This window comes from Copidosoma floridanum, unplaced genomic scaffold (genome assembly GCF_036245765.1).
Source record: "Copidosoma floridanum isolate Cflo_tuat_1 unplaced genomic scaffold, Cflo_Japanese_pri ptg000024l, whole genome shotgun sequence".
NCBI classification, from domain to species: Eukaryota; Metazoa; Arthropoda; class Insecta; order Hymenoptera; family Encyrtidae; genus Copidosoma; species Copidosoma floridanum.
Window position 1 is genome coordinate 2853879 of NW_028321901.1, and position 18807 is coordinate 2872685.

The 18807-nt window shown below is 33.9% G+C and overlaps 1 protein-coding gene across 1 annotated transcript; it reads right to left on the reverse strand.

The window, feature by feature from the left end:
- Window positions 1–1463: 1463 nt before the first annotated feature.
- LOC149373984 (uncharacterized) lies at window positions 1464–8405 on the reverse strand. Its single transcript, XM_089595086.1, has 9 exons — window positions 8397–8405; window positions 7077–7214; window positions 6305–6343; window positions 5608–5643; window positions 5388–5516; window positions 5031–5243; window positions 4703–4922; window positions 3542–3592; window positions 1464–1573 (listed from the first exon to the last, which is right to left on the reverse strand). The coding sequence occupies exons 2-9, from the start codon at window positions 7134–7136 to the stop codon at window positions 1464–1466; spliced, it is 858 nt and encodes a 285-aa protein (XP_089451212.1). The 5' UTR covers window positions 7137–7214; window positions 8397–8405.
- Window positions 8406–18807: the final 10402 nt, after the last annotated feature.

Sequence of the window (18807 nt, forward strand, 5' to 3'; positions counted from 1 at the left end):
GTTCATTAAAATTCATTAAATGAAACAAAATCTATGAAAAACAGTTGAATAATGTAAGACATCTGACAAATCATAGATGTGTTCAGTTTTAACCGCTAACTCGCACACTTCGTAGAAATAGTGACTTAGCCAAAATTGCTATTTTGCAACCTTTGATCCTCAAGAGGCACTTATTGATCAGAACAAACTTAATAGTGGAAGAGTACACAATTTACTTTATAAATTAGGAGTGATTTAAACTGATACATAAAAATGTCATATAAAAATGACTTAGAATACGGCTAGCTCAAAGCAAAAAGCACAATGAGTTATTATTCACACACCGCCATCTTGCGACCTTTTCTTACATACAAAATTGACTAAGTATAACGTTTATAGAAACAAATGGAGATAAATTTATATAAACTTGTTAAATAAAACATAATCTATCAAATATAAAGTGACATTGTAAGGCAATTTGCAGATTTTTTATTTGTGCAGTTTAATCTTAAACTTGCAACCTTCGTAAGAATAGTCTTGTAGCGAAAAACGGTATTTTGCTACCTTTACTCCTTAAAAGATACTTTTGATTTAGAGAAAAAATCTATCGTGAAAGACTATACAATTAGCTTTACAAATTAGAAATATTTTAACCTGATATATAAAAATGTGATATCCAAATAATTTAAAATACTGTAGGGCCGAAACAAATGGGACAATAATTTATTAACCGCACCCTGCCATCTTCCGACCTCTGCTTACATTCAAGCTTGACTAAGTACACCATTTAGTTATCTTTAATCATTATAGTTGGTCATAAATCTTGACAAAGTCTATGTTAAAATAAGCAGTTACTTTTTTAAACTGCGAGACATCAAATTCAATAAATGTGTTGTACTCGAATTTAATAAAATTTGAGTACTATTTTATCTTGTTTACTTGATAGCTTTTGCATTAAAATACAACTTATAAAAAGTATTTGCTTTATTTTTCTTTAGGGTTAGCGAATAATTAATTTTTCTACTAACTGCTAAAAGAGACATCCTAAACCAAAGACATTGTATGTTACCATTTTTAATAAAATTCTTAGGTTGGTTTGTATTCCAATAGAAATGCCTTCCTTACTAAGATAAGTTCATTAACTTTTGTTAAATAATACAAATACTATGAAAAACAGTTGAATTACGTTTAATAATCAATTGATAAGTTATAAATACGTTTCGTTTTAACCATCAACTCGCAACCTTTGTATTATAAATGTCTTAGCCAAAGACGCCATCTTTTTAGCTATGATCATTGAGAAATAATGTTGATTTATAAAAAACGTTAGAGTTTAAGACTATACAGTTTTCTTAAAAATTAGGAATCATTTCAGCTGATTCGTAACATTGTGAAAGCAAAATAATTGAGAATACTGTTGCGTCGAAGCAAACAGGACAAAAATTTATTAATCGCATTATTGCTGCATTATCGCTACATTATTGTTAATTTTCAGATGGAAATCCACGTGGATTTCCACGTGGATATCCAGGTGGATATCCACGTAGATTGAGATGGATTCCACGTGGATTTGGATGGATTTCCATGTGGAAATCTGCGTGGATTTTTGTAGGGAAATCCATGTGGATTTTTACAGGAAAATCTATGTGGATTTATTACGTGCAGCAAAAAATCTGCATGGATATTGACGTGAAAATCCACGTGGATTTTTTACGTGCAGCAAAAAAATCTGCATGGATATTGACGTGGAAATCCACATAGATTTATTACGTGCAGCAAAAAAACTGCATGGATATTGACGTGGAAATCCACGTGGATTTCTTACGTGCAGCAAAAAAACCTGCGTGGATATTGACGTGGAAATCCACGTGGATTTCTTACGTGCAGCAAAAAAACCTGCGTGGATATTGACGTGGAAATCCACGTGGATTTTTTACGTGCAGCAAAAAAACCTGCGTGGATATTGACGTGGAAGTCCACGTGGATTTCTTTCGTGCAGCAAAAGTCTGCATGGATATTGACGTGGAATTCCACGTGGATTTTTTACGTGCAGCAAAAAAACCTGCATGGATATTGACGTGGAAATCCACGTGGATTTCTTACGTGCAGCAAAAAAATCTGCATGGATATTGACGTGGAAGTCCACGTGGATTTCTTTCGTGCAGCAAAAGTCTGCATGGATAATGACGTGGAAATCCACGTGGATTTCTTACGTGCAGCAAAAAAATCTGCATGGATATTGACGTGGAAGTCTACGTGGATTTTTTACGTGCAGCAAAAAAACCTGCGTGGATTTTGACGTGGAAATCCACGTGGATTTCTTTCGTGCAGCAAAAAAATCTGCATGGATAATGACATGGAAATCCACGTGGATTTCTTACGTGCAGCAAAAAAATCTGCATGGATTTCGACGTAGAAATCAATGTGGATTTTTCAGAAGCTCTTATTAAAACTTACTTTTCTCCCTTTTTGTCTGTCTGTACGTCTCTCTCACTGGAAGAAATCTTGCGATCGATTTTTCGACCACTTTTCAACATTTGATCTGGCTGAAATTTTGCACACGCTTCTGTTTCTGAAGACCACATTTACAATTATGGTCAAGCATATATGGCGGCCGATACAAAATGTCGAAATATTTATTTACAACCTCCTCGAATGGGCATCAATTGAAAGGGAATGAGTAGTAGAACACAGTGATCTGTGTAACTTTATTGAAAATCCAATATGGTTTCTAACACAAAATGGCGGATTACCTTTTCATTTTCAATCCCTTCGACTTGGGTATTAAATAAAAGGCTATGTCAAGTAGAGTATAGTGAGCTCTGCAATGTCCTTGAAAAACCAATATGGTGTCAAATACTAAATGGCTGAGTCAATTTTTTCATTCCTACCCTCCGACATGGGTATCCAATAAAAGAGTATTGCAAGTAAAATAATGTAAGCTATAACACATCATAGAAAATCTAAAATGGCGGGAGAAATAAAGTTGCGGAATAGATATTTCTTTCCAACCCGTTGGACAGGGGTATCAAATGAAAGAGTATGGCAAGCAGAATACCGTAAGGTGTATCACGTCGTTAAAATTGTAAAATGGCGGCATAAACAAAATGGAGAAATACCTGTTTCTTTACAACCCTTTGTTGACGGCAATCAAATTAAAAATAGCAGCCGACACAAAGTGGTGAAACCCCTATTCCGTTACACCCCACTCGATAGGCGTTCGAAATGAAAGGTTTCAGTTAAACAAATAAGAGTATTTGAATATTAAAAAAATAGTACACTTGCTGTAAGAATTTGATATTCTACATAGTTATATACTTTACAGCTGTACTTTTACCTTTGTAGAGATTCTGAGTCACAAATGATTACGTAGTGTTTTAGTGTTTCAGGTACAATAAGTATATAATAGTCGTCAATAATTATATTAAAAATCTATTTAAAGTCTTTATATCTTATAATTTTACATTTTATTGAGAGGTTTTTTTTTCCTTCAAAGATTTTATGTTAGCATTTATTTCCTCTGAAATATAATGTTGTAGCTTTGACACTCTCTTATCTACACCAGCTTTCTGAATACTTGGATCCTTTTTTCGTACGTAATACTCCAATAACACTGAAAATGTAATATTTTAGTGGAACAGAGATAATTAGTTATTAACGCACAGAAAGCATACAAGTGAAATAAAAAAATTGTCTTGGAAGATGTAAAAAATGTGAGGGAGGAGATAATACAAAGATTGACTCAGCAAACACAGTTAGGATACTATTTAAAAGACTAACACATAGAAATAAGAAAAAGTGTTCTTACACACAAAAGCATGAATGCAAAGACCTTTTTTTATTATAAACCCATACACACGAAGATTCGTTTCTTCTTTCAAATTTACCATATGGCTTTTCTCTCAAATTATTAAATGGTTTGTTGATCAAAAACCCACATGTCCGAAAAAATTGTGTCAATAAGAACCATACAACCATTTCCTACAGAACATTTTGTCATCGTCCATTTTAATTAGATGTTGTTTAATTTAAATTATTAGAATTTACTTCTTCAACAATAATTAGTTTTTCATATTAATGATTATTGATCATTATCATTGTTTATTCAAGAACTGAATTCTGATGTCTTAAACACGAAATTCTCTAACATAGTCATGTACATAATTGATAATACAAAAGTAAATGTATTTTTTTATTACTAATAACGTTTTTCAGAATTACAAGGTATTTTTTACAAAATTCTTGTTTTTTCGATGGTTTTTTTTTTTACATGAATTATTAAAATAAAATTTAATTTTTAAGATATCTTTACAAACAGCTTCAAAAAAACGAAAAATTTTTAAAATAGAGTTACATCAAACTAGAGAATTAAATGATGCAAAGATAAGAATACAAAACGTTTTGGTACATTGGACATACAACAAAATTATCTGATCTAAATAAAAATTTAATATGTTATAATTTAATTAATAATATAATCAAATACAGTTTCAAAAATAAGTTAACGATTATAGGTACGGAGGCAGGAGCTTACTACTAACTTCTTCAAAGCATGCAGACGAAGGCATGGAATTAAGGATGCGAACACAAAGACAGGGCAATGCCGAGACTGGGGACATAGACGTAACAACAAAATTTTGGGTACACTCATAAAAATAAAAATATACATAAATAGGGATAAAGATAAATAAATAGGGAGGTACATATAAATATATTTATTTACATTCGAAAGCATCCATTTGTTTGGGAGGTATTGCCTCTCGACGATTGATTCCTTTCGGAGTTCGAACATTTTCGCCAGGCTTGACGCACTTCGAGGCTATTTCTTCTTTCGTGTAAAAATAACGGATGAGGGCTTTTGCAAACTTGCTGTCATCCTTTTTCTTGAATAGATCTATCCAGTCGTCTTCAGGGATCATGATGTCGTGTTTTACATACATTTTCTATACACAACCAATAAGAGATTGGAATCGCACAAATACGAAAATAGCAATATAATATGGATAAATATACAGTAACAGGACTACCTACAAATATTAATTCATACTCACGTAAGTTCCGGTTTTCTTATTGAAAATGCGTTCTCGGAATTTTAACTGACTTATCTCTTCCATATGATGCTTTTTTGATGATCTTACCAACACTAACTTACATTTCTTGTTTTCTGGCCCATCGCGGCTTGAACTACTTTGAATGCCTTTATTAGATTCACTTCTTTCTTGTGGAGTCGTTTCTTTAGTTCCAGTTATGTCATTATTATTACTCTACAACAAAATAAAGATTTATCGGTGATTTCAAAATGTTCACTTCAGTCATAAGGGAAGGTTCGAATACAGATTGACTTAATCGCAAAGTTTGCATGTAAGTGCTTATGTATTCTTGTATCATGTGCATATTGGAAAACTTACCTCGCTGTCATTTGTGTAATCTAATTTACGTTTAGCACCTGACTTTCGTTCTATTCCTGGGCTTTTGTCGGTCGGCATGTCTTGTTGTTCAGTATATTGACGCTCATTAGATCGAGAGAGGTTGTCGGTCTATCAATAATACATACGTTAATTTTTTTAATTACATTCAAAAACTTTTGCTTTATAATTACTTTATAAGAAAAATTTGTTTGTATCTTACTTTACTATGATTGGGTACTTCGTCATCGTCGTTATTCTAAAATCAGAAGTATATTTCAAAGAATGAAACATAAGTACAGGAGGCTTATTTTAAGCATTTACTGGGTTTATAAAACGTGTCAACACGGTCGATTTTCTCAGAAGACAAATTGAAAATAAGTGATCTCTACAATAGCTATTAGATTTATAATATAGTCTTACAATCACCTAGATTTCAAACAATGCCTAACATTTTTGAAACCAGTTTGGAGAATAACGTTAAATTCGACATTTACTTCCTCAATCATGAACTTGAAAAGGAAAAATTTGGGTCATGTGTTACTGCGTGATATTAAAAACACTGTTACTAGGATTTCAAGTATACCCACAAATAAAAAAATTGTAATTGTAGAACGGTTATTGCCTCCAAAAAGTCACGTTTATCAAGAAATTAGATTCACATCCAAGACTCAAATTTTGTGCCATTCCAGCATTGAGTATCAAAAAGAGTTTCTATTTACAAATTACAAGTTAATCTTGACATGATATTTAAATTCATGGTTATGGTCAAATCAAAAGTTAACACTAAATTCATTTTTGTATATGCAACAAGTTTTATAAATTTTTTTTAAATTCCTGATCTGTGTTTTAGCGAAGTCGGCATAATGATACCTTATACAAACACGGTACAGTGTTAAATAAAACCAAAATTTATTTACCACTGGTGATTCCAACAAAAGGTCGCTGACGTTGTGCAACTAAAACAAAAAACATTCGATTTTTTTTACAAAGAATTCGTAACATTGATTATACCTGCACAATTTTTTTCAAACTAGTACTGTAAATATACGGAAAGGTCAAGTATGTCTCTATTCATATTGGATACAATAGCTAAAATACATCAATTTCAAACCAATATCTATTCCTATCAACCCTCGCAAGGCATTTTATTAATGTTTTTAGAGCTGCAAAATATTCTGTATGATTTCAACTGACGCTCCATCGACTTTTAATTAAAATTTTTTCGGTGTATTTTGAACACTGCAGATTTTAATATACAAAATGCGTGATATCACATAAGACTGTATGCTAATTGCAGAAAATTTTGAACATCCATAACTAATTCTTCGTGCACGAGAGTTCCACAAAAGTTTAACTAATACATTTTCGAATTAATTATAGCCTATTTCTTCTTTTCGTAGGTCAATTGATATTCGATAGTACTAACTTCATAACATGGATCAATTTTTTTTCTTTATGAATATTATAGTCAAGTGTTACTGGAACAAGCTAAATGTTACTATGGACAAATTTTTTTGTTAAATATATAAATAATAACGAAAGTGTTTTGATATTACATTAGTACACTACCATTGACATTTTTTTTTTTTAAACTTTCAGTGAGTTTGAGGGAGAAACCTAATTCTGATACGCTAAATTACTATGATGGATAATTACTATTTAAAATACAAAGATTACGAGATGGTTTACCATTTCTTTGTCATTCGTTTCTGACAACTTCTTCGGCGTACTGCAATTGTCACGAGTCATAGACGCTTGGCTCTTCTTATAGTTTCTTCCAGATATTATAGGCGATTCAATTTTGCGATACGGCAAATTTGTCACTACCTGTTTTTAAAAATAATTACGTACACATTTATACAAAAATATATTGTTCGCTGTTTACAATTATAAGGAAAAAATGCTATGTCGGTAAAACACTTGAACACTCTTTACACGGTAACAGTAATGCGTGGTTCTCTCAAGTATGACGTTAGGTGAATGTACCAATGCTGGAATGCAATTTGAAATATTGTACCAATTGTGAAACAGTCATTAACCAAAAAATCTTGAGGTTCTCACCACAGTAAAAATTTAAGCCAATCAGAATGGTATTTATTTTAATCAAGATAAATAATTGACAACTTTTAATTATTTTACTCTAAGAACAATGTTTTTCTTACATCGCTAGTCCCTATACGTACAATACGGAACGTACGCTAAAATATTTAACACCCGGATAGTAAAACACGTAGATTCCATTTCCATAATTTGGACGTTTCTCTATTGGGACATCTCGTTTCGACATTACAACATGTATTTACAACACTGTCGTTAATTTCAATTATTTTAAATTCATTTATGATCGACATAACATTTTCATACATGAAAATGTAAGCATTAGGGCAAAACTCATAGATAACTATTTCAATCTTTCGATTACATATCAAAGGTGATTTTATACGAAAAAATTCTTGAACAACTTCCATTACCGGTACTTTACGGTTACTCTACTCCCGGTTTGTTTAACACATTTTGACGCCATCAGAAGCTCAAAAAAATATAATAAAAAACCTTAGGTTTCCGTGCAAATAAGGTCGTTTGCTGGTAAATAATAATTGATAATTCAGAAACAATGCAATCAGTATTAGTAAGCTTTGAGGGGTTGAGCAGACAATGGTATCAGGCTTGTATGTCTACTTTGACGCAAATGGCGGACGCAGCCTTGTGTTAATCTTACGGGAGACATCAACCGATCATCTACAGTCCAACAGGTGTCCGCTTACTTCCTCTAAGCTCACCAGTCAGTACTAGTCTAAACTCGTGTAATAGTTACATGTAAGCGATAACACAACGAAACTCTGATGATTTCATTTACTTAATAATGATGAAAGATTCTTCAAGCAGCTTTTTAAAGAATTTTTGCTTCAAAATGTACTGTCAAATAAGTTGAATTATATTCAATAATTATACGTGAAAAACTGAAACTTATTGTAAGTAGTTTACTCTATGGTAATAAATATTCCATACACTTATACTCATAGACTGCGTGGCCTGCAGGAGGTTTTGAAGCCGAGTCTAGAAAGAGAGAGCAAATGTAAAGTACTTTTGTTTCTCTTGCACCTTGTCCATAGTCCTTCAGTCTCTTTTTTCCCACTATAGACGAGGTGCAAGAGAGACAAAACTACTTTACATTTCCTCTCTCTTTCTAGACTCGGCTTTAAAACCTCCTACAGGCCACACAGTCTATGAGTATAAGTCTATGGCAGATACAGTTACTCTTGCGTATAGATGTTAGGGCCCATGTATATTATAGCTTTTGCTTCCTTTATTCTCATACTCTATGATTACATGCAGTAAACAGACCGCTACGCTGCGGTTATATGCTGCTGAAGTAGCCTACAGCTTAGGACATAGTCCGCAGGCTACTTCCGCAGCATGTAATCGCGGCCTAGAGGTATGCTTACTGCATTTAAACCTAGGAGGATAGGAAGCAAAAGAAAGTAAAAACTTTACTACAAAACATTGAGCTAAAAAAATTTAATCTTTCATAATTTTTTTAAAGAATAACATACCTGCACGGGTGTTGATGCAGTTTCACCTCTTCTTGCTAAAAAATAATTTATTAACATATCAATACGTAGGTATACACGCATTTACGTGCAAGTTCCCTCACATTTATAAGTATTATATCAAGAATTATTTGAACAACATATGGTCACGAGGTGAACAATACATTTTCACCATCCTGCGCCGAAAGACGAAATTTTTTTTCCGCGAAGCGGGACGAAAATTCCTTCTCATGGCACAGAATTGGTGAAAAATCATATACAACCCACTGGAGGAAACAAAGAAAGCCTCAGATCACATGCTTATCACATGCTTGTGATCTGAGACATTCTTTCTTTTTCCTCCCTAGGTGAGTAGTATACTATTAATAATGTTTATGCACATCCTACATTTTTACTCTGTAGTAATGTTCGATCGAAAGACTCACAGAAGGAAAACGAAGAATTCGTGATTTGGTGTAGATTACAGCGTCATTTTTAAAATATTGCTCAGTTAATGGAAGGTAGTTAAGGAGGATAGAGCGGCATTTTATTAAAAAAAAAGGAGATGGAAACAAATAGTATAAATTGAAAGTACGAAATATAAGCTTTTATTTGGTATCTCAAAGAGTATTAGTTACCAGACAAAAAGTCTAGAAAAAAGCGATTGAAAAAAACTTACGGTAACATGGTGTCTTATGGATATTGGCTCTGATTGAAACTTTACTTTCCAATTACTTCCTTCTAAAAAATAGGATCGCGATGAAAAAAAATGGACAGCTAGATTTTTTCACAGAGATGAATATGATATCCAGAAATATATGGATCCCCAGAGAAATCAGAGAGAAAAACAATTCCAAAGAGATAAAAATTGGGTACTGTAACTTCGAAAGCAATACGTGATTGTTGATTGTTGCAAAATTATTTGATTTATTTGCCTTTATTTCTTCAAGTTAATTTTCTTCAAAGTAAATTTTCTCAACTGTTGCAAATGATATTTAGAAAGTTTTTTCATGAATAGAACGTTTTACTACAGTAAAAATACACTGCCTCCTTGGGGCCCCCCGCATGATACGGCACCACGCGCTCTATCCTCCTTAATGGAAGAAGTTATGGACATGCATACTTCTACCAGCGTTACTCGAACCAAGTTACAGACATGCGTTTTTCAATATAGAAGACATGACACGCACAACCAACTAACAATATACTAATAATAAAGAACAGTGACATCAGGAGAAATGAAGATAGAAATCTATGGATGTATTTACTAAATAGTAATGTACATATATACGCAGATAGATACATAATTATTTCAATAAAAGAAAGAAGTATGAATACACACGTGTATTGGCCATACGTGAGTCGTTGGATGGGAGGGCTGGTGCTATATATATATTTAAACTGATATGGTGGCGCAGCGCTAGAGTTGTAGTTTCGCCGATAACCAAAGTTCAGCCGTGTTTGGTGCGGTTCGTACTTAGATGGGTGACCGTTCAAGTCTCGCCGTTTCGCCTTCGCTACTGATATCGAGGGTCGACTAACTGCCTCTTTATCGTTTCGACAACATGAGCGACAAGTATACAGGAGTTCATTCCTGGTGCCTATAGACGTATAGACACTTGGTCTGAACTCAGGAAATACACTGGACAGTTGCGGGATGGGTTTTTCCGGAGTGGTTTCCCCACCTACAGGACTTGACCTGGGCAAATGCGGAGCGGCATTCCTTACACCCTCCCATTCATATCCCTCCCAAATCTTAAAGTGCCGAGTGCCCGGAGTAGGACAGGGTGCACTGTAATAGCAAAAAACAAAGAAAAAAAAAATCTTTAACACATTCTTTTACGAAAAAAGTGTCACGATTCGCCGGCGGCCACATAAACTAATTTGACTTATTAAGATTTACCATGATATGAGGCCCGCAATGATTGCAGTACCTGAAGTACATTTGACCATTATGCAAATACAATGAAATACAGAAATACGATATAAAAAGGCTGCAGAGATCGAGACTACGAGACGAAGGCTTAGAGGAGAGCACTTGAAGTCAGAAGATACAAAAGATATTTTATGATGGTAGCACTTTAATGCGGATCTACATGTTATGCAGTGTAGCCGATGTATAATCTAAGTTACAAACATGAAAGCATACATAGGTACGGATACATACAAAAAAATTGTTGCAAAAGAGGAACTAAAATATTTCTAGAAAATGAAGAGAAATGTATGCAGACGAAAATACAGACATGAAATTCTAAAGTCTTACAGTCTTCTATATTAAGAATTTAAAATAATAGACCTAGGCATTATCTATTTTTAAAAATATTTCACTACAAGATCATTTATGTGGACAAGCGCTTATGTATTTTCATCAGTTTCTTTACGTATTATAACATACGCATATTATATAAGATATAAATTACAATTCAATATAATTCAGACTTTATTACCTTTATTTAGGTCATTATCTTGCAAGAACAGCATTGACTGCAACTTTTCGTTGTAAATTTTCAAATTTTGTTCTGATTTCGTTAACAATTTCAATTGACCATGCAAATGACCAATTTTGTTCTGTAAGTCTCTTATTTCTCCATCTTTTTCTTTGATTTTTTCTTCGTTCCCGTAACTGTTCTCTCAAATATTTTTATGATTTTCATTAGCTGCCTTCAAACTATTATATTTATCCTTCATTTTATTGTATTTCTCATTCAACGCTGCATTTTGACTTTTCAATTCGAGAATAATAGTATCTTTATCTTGTAATAATTTTTTTGATTTTAAAAGATTATTTCGATCTTCATTGCATAAAGTACTTGATAGTGTGACTCGTGGGATCAGATCCAAAGGGAATGCTGGTTTTGTCATGGTTTTTTTTTTCATATCCATCAACGATTGCTGATCGGCTATATTGTTGTTCATTTTTTTGGCTTTGATCTAAGGATTAAAAATAAAATATTCTAATGCCTTTTTCATATATATTATGTGTATGTTAACTAAACATATTTCAGTTGTAGAAAGAGTTAATAAAAGAATGGTGCTACAAAAAAGTGGCTTAGATTGTCATGAACTACTATGCCATACAAACCAATGATAATTGTTTGAGGCAAAGCTTGATGACAGTTTTTACTAATTTCTATTGGAAAAAGAAATTTTATCTGTCATATGATTAGAGCGATTAATGGGACACCTTTTTAGAAAATTTTTATTGACATTGGTTTTCTGTCCATATAATTAAAAACTGAAGGAATATTTGTTGGTACCTTATATCGACGCCTCGGACGAAGATAGTGTAAACTCGGGCTGCAACGAAAAAACATGCCACTCAAGACCTTTTACAATGGAAAGCATGATTCATAATCCCTTCGCGAAAAAAAAATAACTGGCAATAAATAACTAGCTGCGCTCTAATAAAGCAAAATACGACTCGCTACGCTCCAGCGAAAAAAAGTACAACCCAATACGCTCAGAGGAATAAAACCATAACTCAATAATCCACCTCCGACAAAAAGCAGTAGTACGACTTTAACGAAGAACGAAATATGACATGATAATATTGAGTCTTGCCTTTAAAACAGAACAATTATCAATATGCAGAATTCATAAACAAATTTTTCGAAAACATGAAATACACCCTTATCGTATGGAAACAACTTTACTCATTATTTTGAAATACAGCATCAAATAGCGCGGGAGAGGTATAAGGCAAGTTTGAGGATCAGACAAAACTTCAGCAACCGCGCTATTATTTACTTCTAACTAGGGTGATTGAATTTTCAACTCCCAAAAATATATATATATTTTTTTCTTATAGAGCCCTTTTAAGGCTTTTTCCTTAGCCACAAACGAAACTTTGTGTCGGTCAGTTGAAAATAAAGTTTTAAAAAATTCCACTTTGCTACAGTCCTAATGTATTTTACACAAACATTAGCACTGGCGTGTATGTACTTGCACTTTTGCACGCGCGTCTTTGCTTTGAATAGTGTCGAACTCCAACTGTAGATTAAGATAGCACCTATCTTTAGCAGTTTTCTGTTTTTGATGGAGCATAGCCAGTTGAACTGGTTTTCGATGGAGCGTAGCAAGTTATATTTTTGTTTCTTAAAGTCTACAAGTTATACTTATCTTTGATAGACATTATGAGCTTTTTTTTTTATCGGATAGTGTAAGGAATAATTTTCTTTGCCAAAGGCGACGGTATTAATGTTAGCACTAATTTTGTTTTATCTTTATGTTTTATCCAATAAAATAATAGTTTTATTTAACTAAAACCACAATGTTTTATTTTTAATTACCGCATCAACTTTTCTCTTTTCTATTTTTTCTTCTACATCATCATTCGGAAGTTCATCGTAATACCAATCAATGGTACTTGCATTAAGAGGTGGAAAGACAGTCCTCTTCTGCCTATCAGAAGTATTTGGGATCTCCTTAGTTCCTATGATTAGAAATATTGCTTTACTATTAAATGTGTTCAATACAAAAGCTTCATGATTTACCATCCTCACTTAGCAGTCTTATACTAATACATTAAATTAAATTTGATACAATCGAATGAGAATAAAAATACAATAAAAATATTAAATAAAATAATAAACAAAAGGTAGTAAAAACTGAGCCAGTATTAGTATCATAAATTAAGATACTGATAAATACATTTATTCATAGCATGTGTATTAAGCATCATTGTATCTTCATCTACACGAAGTGTAGTTAATACGCGACAACAGCCGAATCGGTAATGTAATACTGGTATAAGATGGACGAAGATACGGTAATGAGCCCGTACTTAACTTAAGGAAGTTCATTCGTCAAGTGGAAACGTTAAGAAATATATAAAAACTGTTGGAATCTATTCATTGAAATGTCAGAAATGTTGTGTTACAATTTCAGATTGATGCACAACACAGTTTTCGAGAAAATCGATGTCAAAGTTGCTTTTTTTAACATGGGCTCTTATGGGAGGAACGAAAAATTTAGTAGTAAACATTTTGTGTCTTTCTTTGCAGCGATAAGAAATTAAAAAAAAATATACTAATTGAAGGCTTATCTAATTCAGAAACTGTAAATATCAAAAAAGCCCATGTTGCAATACAGCTTTGGAGATATTTACACAAACGTGAATGAGTTTGCTCACGGCTCCTGTGCTGCATGAATGGGAGGCAAGCAAGCACCGTCTGCTGTCAGCTCGTCTTTTCATGTGGCACGAAATATTTTGACAACATCACTTCCAGAAGCCGTTCTACTCCAAATTATGATCTGAAACATGGTGTGCTTCTCCATGTGGCCTTTCACTTTAATGTTATACTATTAAAAGTTGTATTTTCGAAAATTCATAACACACTTTTCTTGACGAAAGTTCATATTTCTCGTACTTTTTATAGGTTATTTCTTATCTCAAAAATGGAAAGTATTTGTGCTATTTGGCTTTGACTATGAGAAACTACAAATGTTTCAGTACATTCTGTAATTTTTTCCAAGAACAGTATTTTTGTTTCGTCGAGTACTGACGATTTGAAAACAAATGAATTTTCCGTGATCGAGAAAGCGGACGTTTTTGGGTAGGTTTTACAAGAATACTTCAACATAGCGTCTTATGGGATCACCCGTACTCCACTTCACCTTCCTTAAGGAGGTTCGTCCGCCTCTCGAGGGGGTTCGTCGCTATTATTCGACGGAACAACAATAACATGCTATGAAACTATTAAAGAATGAACATAAAGACGTCTATTTTTTGATCGAGAAAATCTAATAGAGTAAATACTTGTACTTTATGACATAAAAAAAATTAAGTTAATAGTTAAAGTCTGCTACTCTCCCCTTGTTGCTGAGCGTGAGTGCGCATGTGTTCGAGAGATTGTACGACTGCCTTGCAAAAAGTCCTGTGGCTCCCTCTTGTTTATTTTGCGGAATTGATCTTGCGTGTACAAAGCGCGTAGAACTAGATTCTACTTGGCTCCGTAAGAGACAAGTCGCTCCGTGCGCGCGCGCTTACTAAGTTACTTCAGTATTTTGTCTGTATCTGCGCTGATCGCCAAAGTATTCATCCCATATTCAAATAAATACAAACACTTTAATTATTTGCTTTAAGTCTTAGTCTTGTCAATAACAACCTGTCAAAGCTTTCTGTTTGAGGTCCTCACATTATCATAAATAATGGAGGAAATCTAACAGTTTTTTTTTTATAAGAGTGCATAATTAATTTTCGCATTTACAAGTTTCAATGGCATAGCTCACATAGCATTGCACTAGATGGTCTTATGAAGAGCTACACCAATTTTTTATCGTACTTATGTGTAGAACATTATGTGTACTTGCTGGAGGTGATTTTGTAAAAAAAAATATCAAAAAATTATAAAGATAAGCTTTTATTAATGAGCAAAAAGTAGGAAATAATGTTTATTGTTATATATATGTTTATGTAAGCGTACCAATTGACTGTAGTTTATTGAAAAATTATCACTTGATGAATCAAGCCAATAATCACTTGATCAATCACGTGATTAATTATGGCCGGGCAACTCTTTAGTCGAAGACTATTCGAACCACATATATTCACTGCTGGAAAAAAAACAGCGATTTTTTATGCCAAATTGTCAGCTGATTTTCTAAAATTGATATTTTGTTTGTTTTCAATTTTAAATAAACCGACTTTAGTATTAACAAACATCGTAGTATTCGTGAGATATATACGTTGCTGAAAAAACTATATACAACGAAGGTTTGCTTGAAAAAATGGAAGTCCAATGAGTTCGAAAAAGTACAAGTCACGATTACCAAAAAAATCAATTTTTAATTACAAAACGTATGCTTTTAGGGAAATTTAAAGTTGATTGAGACACCCAAACAGTGTTCAATGTCCGCCAATTGAAAATTCATTCAATTACAGTTGACAACAAATAAGAAATGAATTTTAGAAAATCAGCTGACAATTTGGCATCAGAAATCAGCTGATTTTTTTCAGCAGTGTTGGCAAACAAATTGAAAATAAGCCTTTTTTTACAACAAACGACGGCTTGCAAAACCTAAACAATATTTCAACTTTAAATTTTAACCATATATTAAGGGCTATTAAAACTGCATTATGTCTGAATGTGAGCCCTTCATATGCATATTAACAGGAATTATAAATTGTTTTTAAAGTGAAAAAAACGCGGTTTTATGCAATATTCGAGAAAATGGATGGGCTTATTAAGGCCCAACGCGGCTCAGTTTCTCCGTCATACAATTAAAAATTGTGTTGTATCGAACTTATTTGTGTACAAATTTTGGTCTTCTTGAATGAAATATGTGCTGTTGCCGTTTTTACCATTTTTTAAGACCACACCTTACACTTTTAAGCTATTTTGAATACCCCCAAACATGAAAATTATCCTAAATAGCGACAAATTTGTTTAACGTTTACACAGTCTTATTATTAAAACAATATCATTAAAATATCCTATATTTGACAATTTTGTCAAACTGTTCGGATAATGTCTGAGGGGTTTGGTTGTTTTAGAATTCACAAAGTTTTTCGAAAGGTAGGTGCCAATGGAGAATGCCTCATATGAGCTACAAAGAATACTCTTTACGTATAATAATTATGATAGCAATATGTGCACAATAATAACGATGTTTTTGTTAAAAATATCACATAACATGTGCAATAAATTAACATAATAATACATCATATAAATGTGTACACATGGCTATTTATTTATATATAAATATCGTCAGATATTTACGTATGAATAAAAGAAGGTTAAGGGTGCAGTCTAAATATCCCAAAAGGGTTATGTAAATTTTAGCATAAGTAGTCCAATATGTATGTATACAAATTTATACAAAGAGATGCAACACTATAAAAATATATTTGTACATGTACGTTAGATTCCGTATCACAACATTTTAGCGAAATTATTACTTACCAATAAATAATCGGCCTATTTGCACTGCATACTTGGTCAAGATTGGATACTTGCTGTCTTTATACCAACATGTATACACCTCAGCAGGATCAAAATCTGACAAATGCTTTGGCGATCGAAGTCGGAATTCTGCAATGTCTGAGGCCCTGACTTTTGTGAACTCCTTGCTTTCTACAAATTTTATTTCGGCTGTCAAATCAGCAAGGCATAATCCTTGCTCTCCATTCTCTTGACTATTTTCCATGTTTTACTAGTGCTTTAATCTATCTTTACGTCGCACGCGTACACGTAATGAAATACTTAACAGGGTTCAGCTTTCCTTTCCTTCCAAGAGCATTTCGGAATAATCAAGGATTTGCTAATTAAATTTTACTAAATAAAATCTTACTATAAAAGTTATTTTTCAATATGCAAATATAATATCCGGTAAAATTTTAGCATGTGGGTACGTGGCTCGTACGAAGAATAAAAGAACGGTTTCAGTGTATGGGTATGTGCTACATACTATGTGGCGAATAAGTTTATATATAGAGTACTGCAGTATATTTATGGTAAGGGCCGTTGCACGATAAAAAGGCAGGAACGAAACAGTTACGAAGGACGGAGTTCAGAGTGTTCAGACTGCAGTTAAGATCAGTCACTGCACGAACTTGAGACTCGGGGCCCTCGGGGGTGGTAGTACGTAACTTTTTGAGGTGTAACGTAAGCAACTGGACGAACCAATTTCCGCCTTAAAGGCATCTTATGGCGTCTTCAAGATGAAAATTAGTTTGTCCAAATCTTCATAGCTGCGTTCCGAAAGTCAAACTCATCACTTACTGGTGACTAAAATGTGACATAAGATTTATTTGAGACTTATTTAAGTCACTGATAGGTAGCAAACTTGACTTTCGGAAGTATAGAAGTAGGCACAGTTACGTACTACCATGCCAGGCCCCTCAGGGACGGTACTCCGTAACGTTTGTAGCTTCTATATAAAAATCTGGACAAAACAATTTTCGTCTTAAGCGCAACTTTCGGCGTCTTCAAGACAATAAAGGCCATGACAGTGAAACTGCCGTACGCACAGGGGTGGTATTCCGTAAGTTCTACACCTCGCCTCACCACAGCTTGACGGTACGTTACCTATCTCTTATGCATTGTAACGTGACGTCAAGCTGTTGTGAGGTGAGGTGTAGAACTTACGGAATACCACCCCAGGCGTCAGGCACACGCACAGTACACTTGTGCGTGCGCACAGCGTCTTGTGCTCAACTCTCAAGTCAAATCTAACCTTATACCGTTGTTTCAGTAAATATTTTGATTAGATTTGACTCAAGTACTCAAGCACAAGGTGCTGTGCGCACGCACAAGTGTACTGTGCGTGTGCCTGTGCGTATGGCAGTTTCACTGTCATTGCTGTAATTGGTTTGTCCAGATCTTTATATAGAATCACGAAAAGTTACGGAGTACCATCCCAGGAGCAGGGATGGGTAAAGACACAAAATTTTCATTTATGACACGATACGTGTCATTTATGTCATTAATGTCATTTATGTCGTAAATGAAAACCAATTAACTAAAACCCAAGCACCTAACCCCCAATAACTGAATGGATCTTAACCAGTCTAAGCCATAGAGATTTAAAGGATAGAGAGGCAGAAGTCACCTAACCCAGTGATATCCTGTGTGTCGCGGTGCGAGAGAGAACGCTGCAAGAAGGCCCCCTTTATTTGTCTCTCTTTCTCTCATACCAAACTCTCCTTCCCAGTTCCCAGTCTTCCCACCAAAGGAGCAAGAGTGGGGTACAGGGTGCTCTTGAAAATAAGGGGGGCCTTCTTGCAGCGTTCTCTCTCGCAGCGCGACACACTCGGAAGCCCTCTTTGCTACTCTATACTTATATCTGTATGGTCTAAACATATGACCTATAACCAAACCTACTACGGTTGCGTTCCGAAAGTCAAGTTTGCTACCTATCAGTGATTTAAATAAGTCTAAAATAAATCT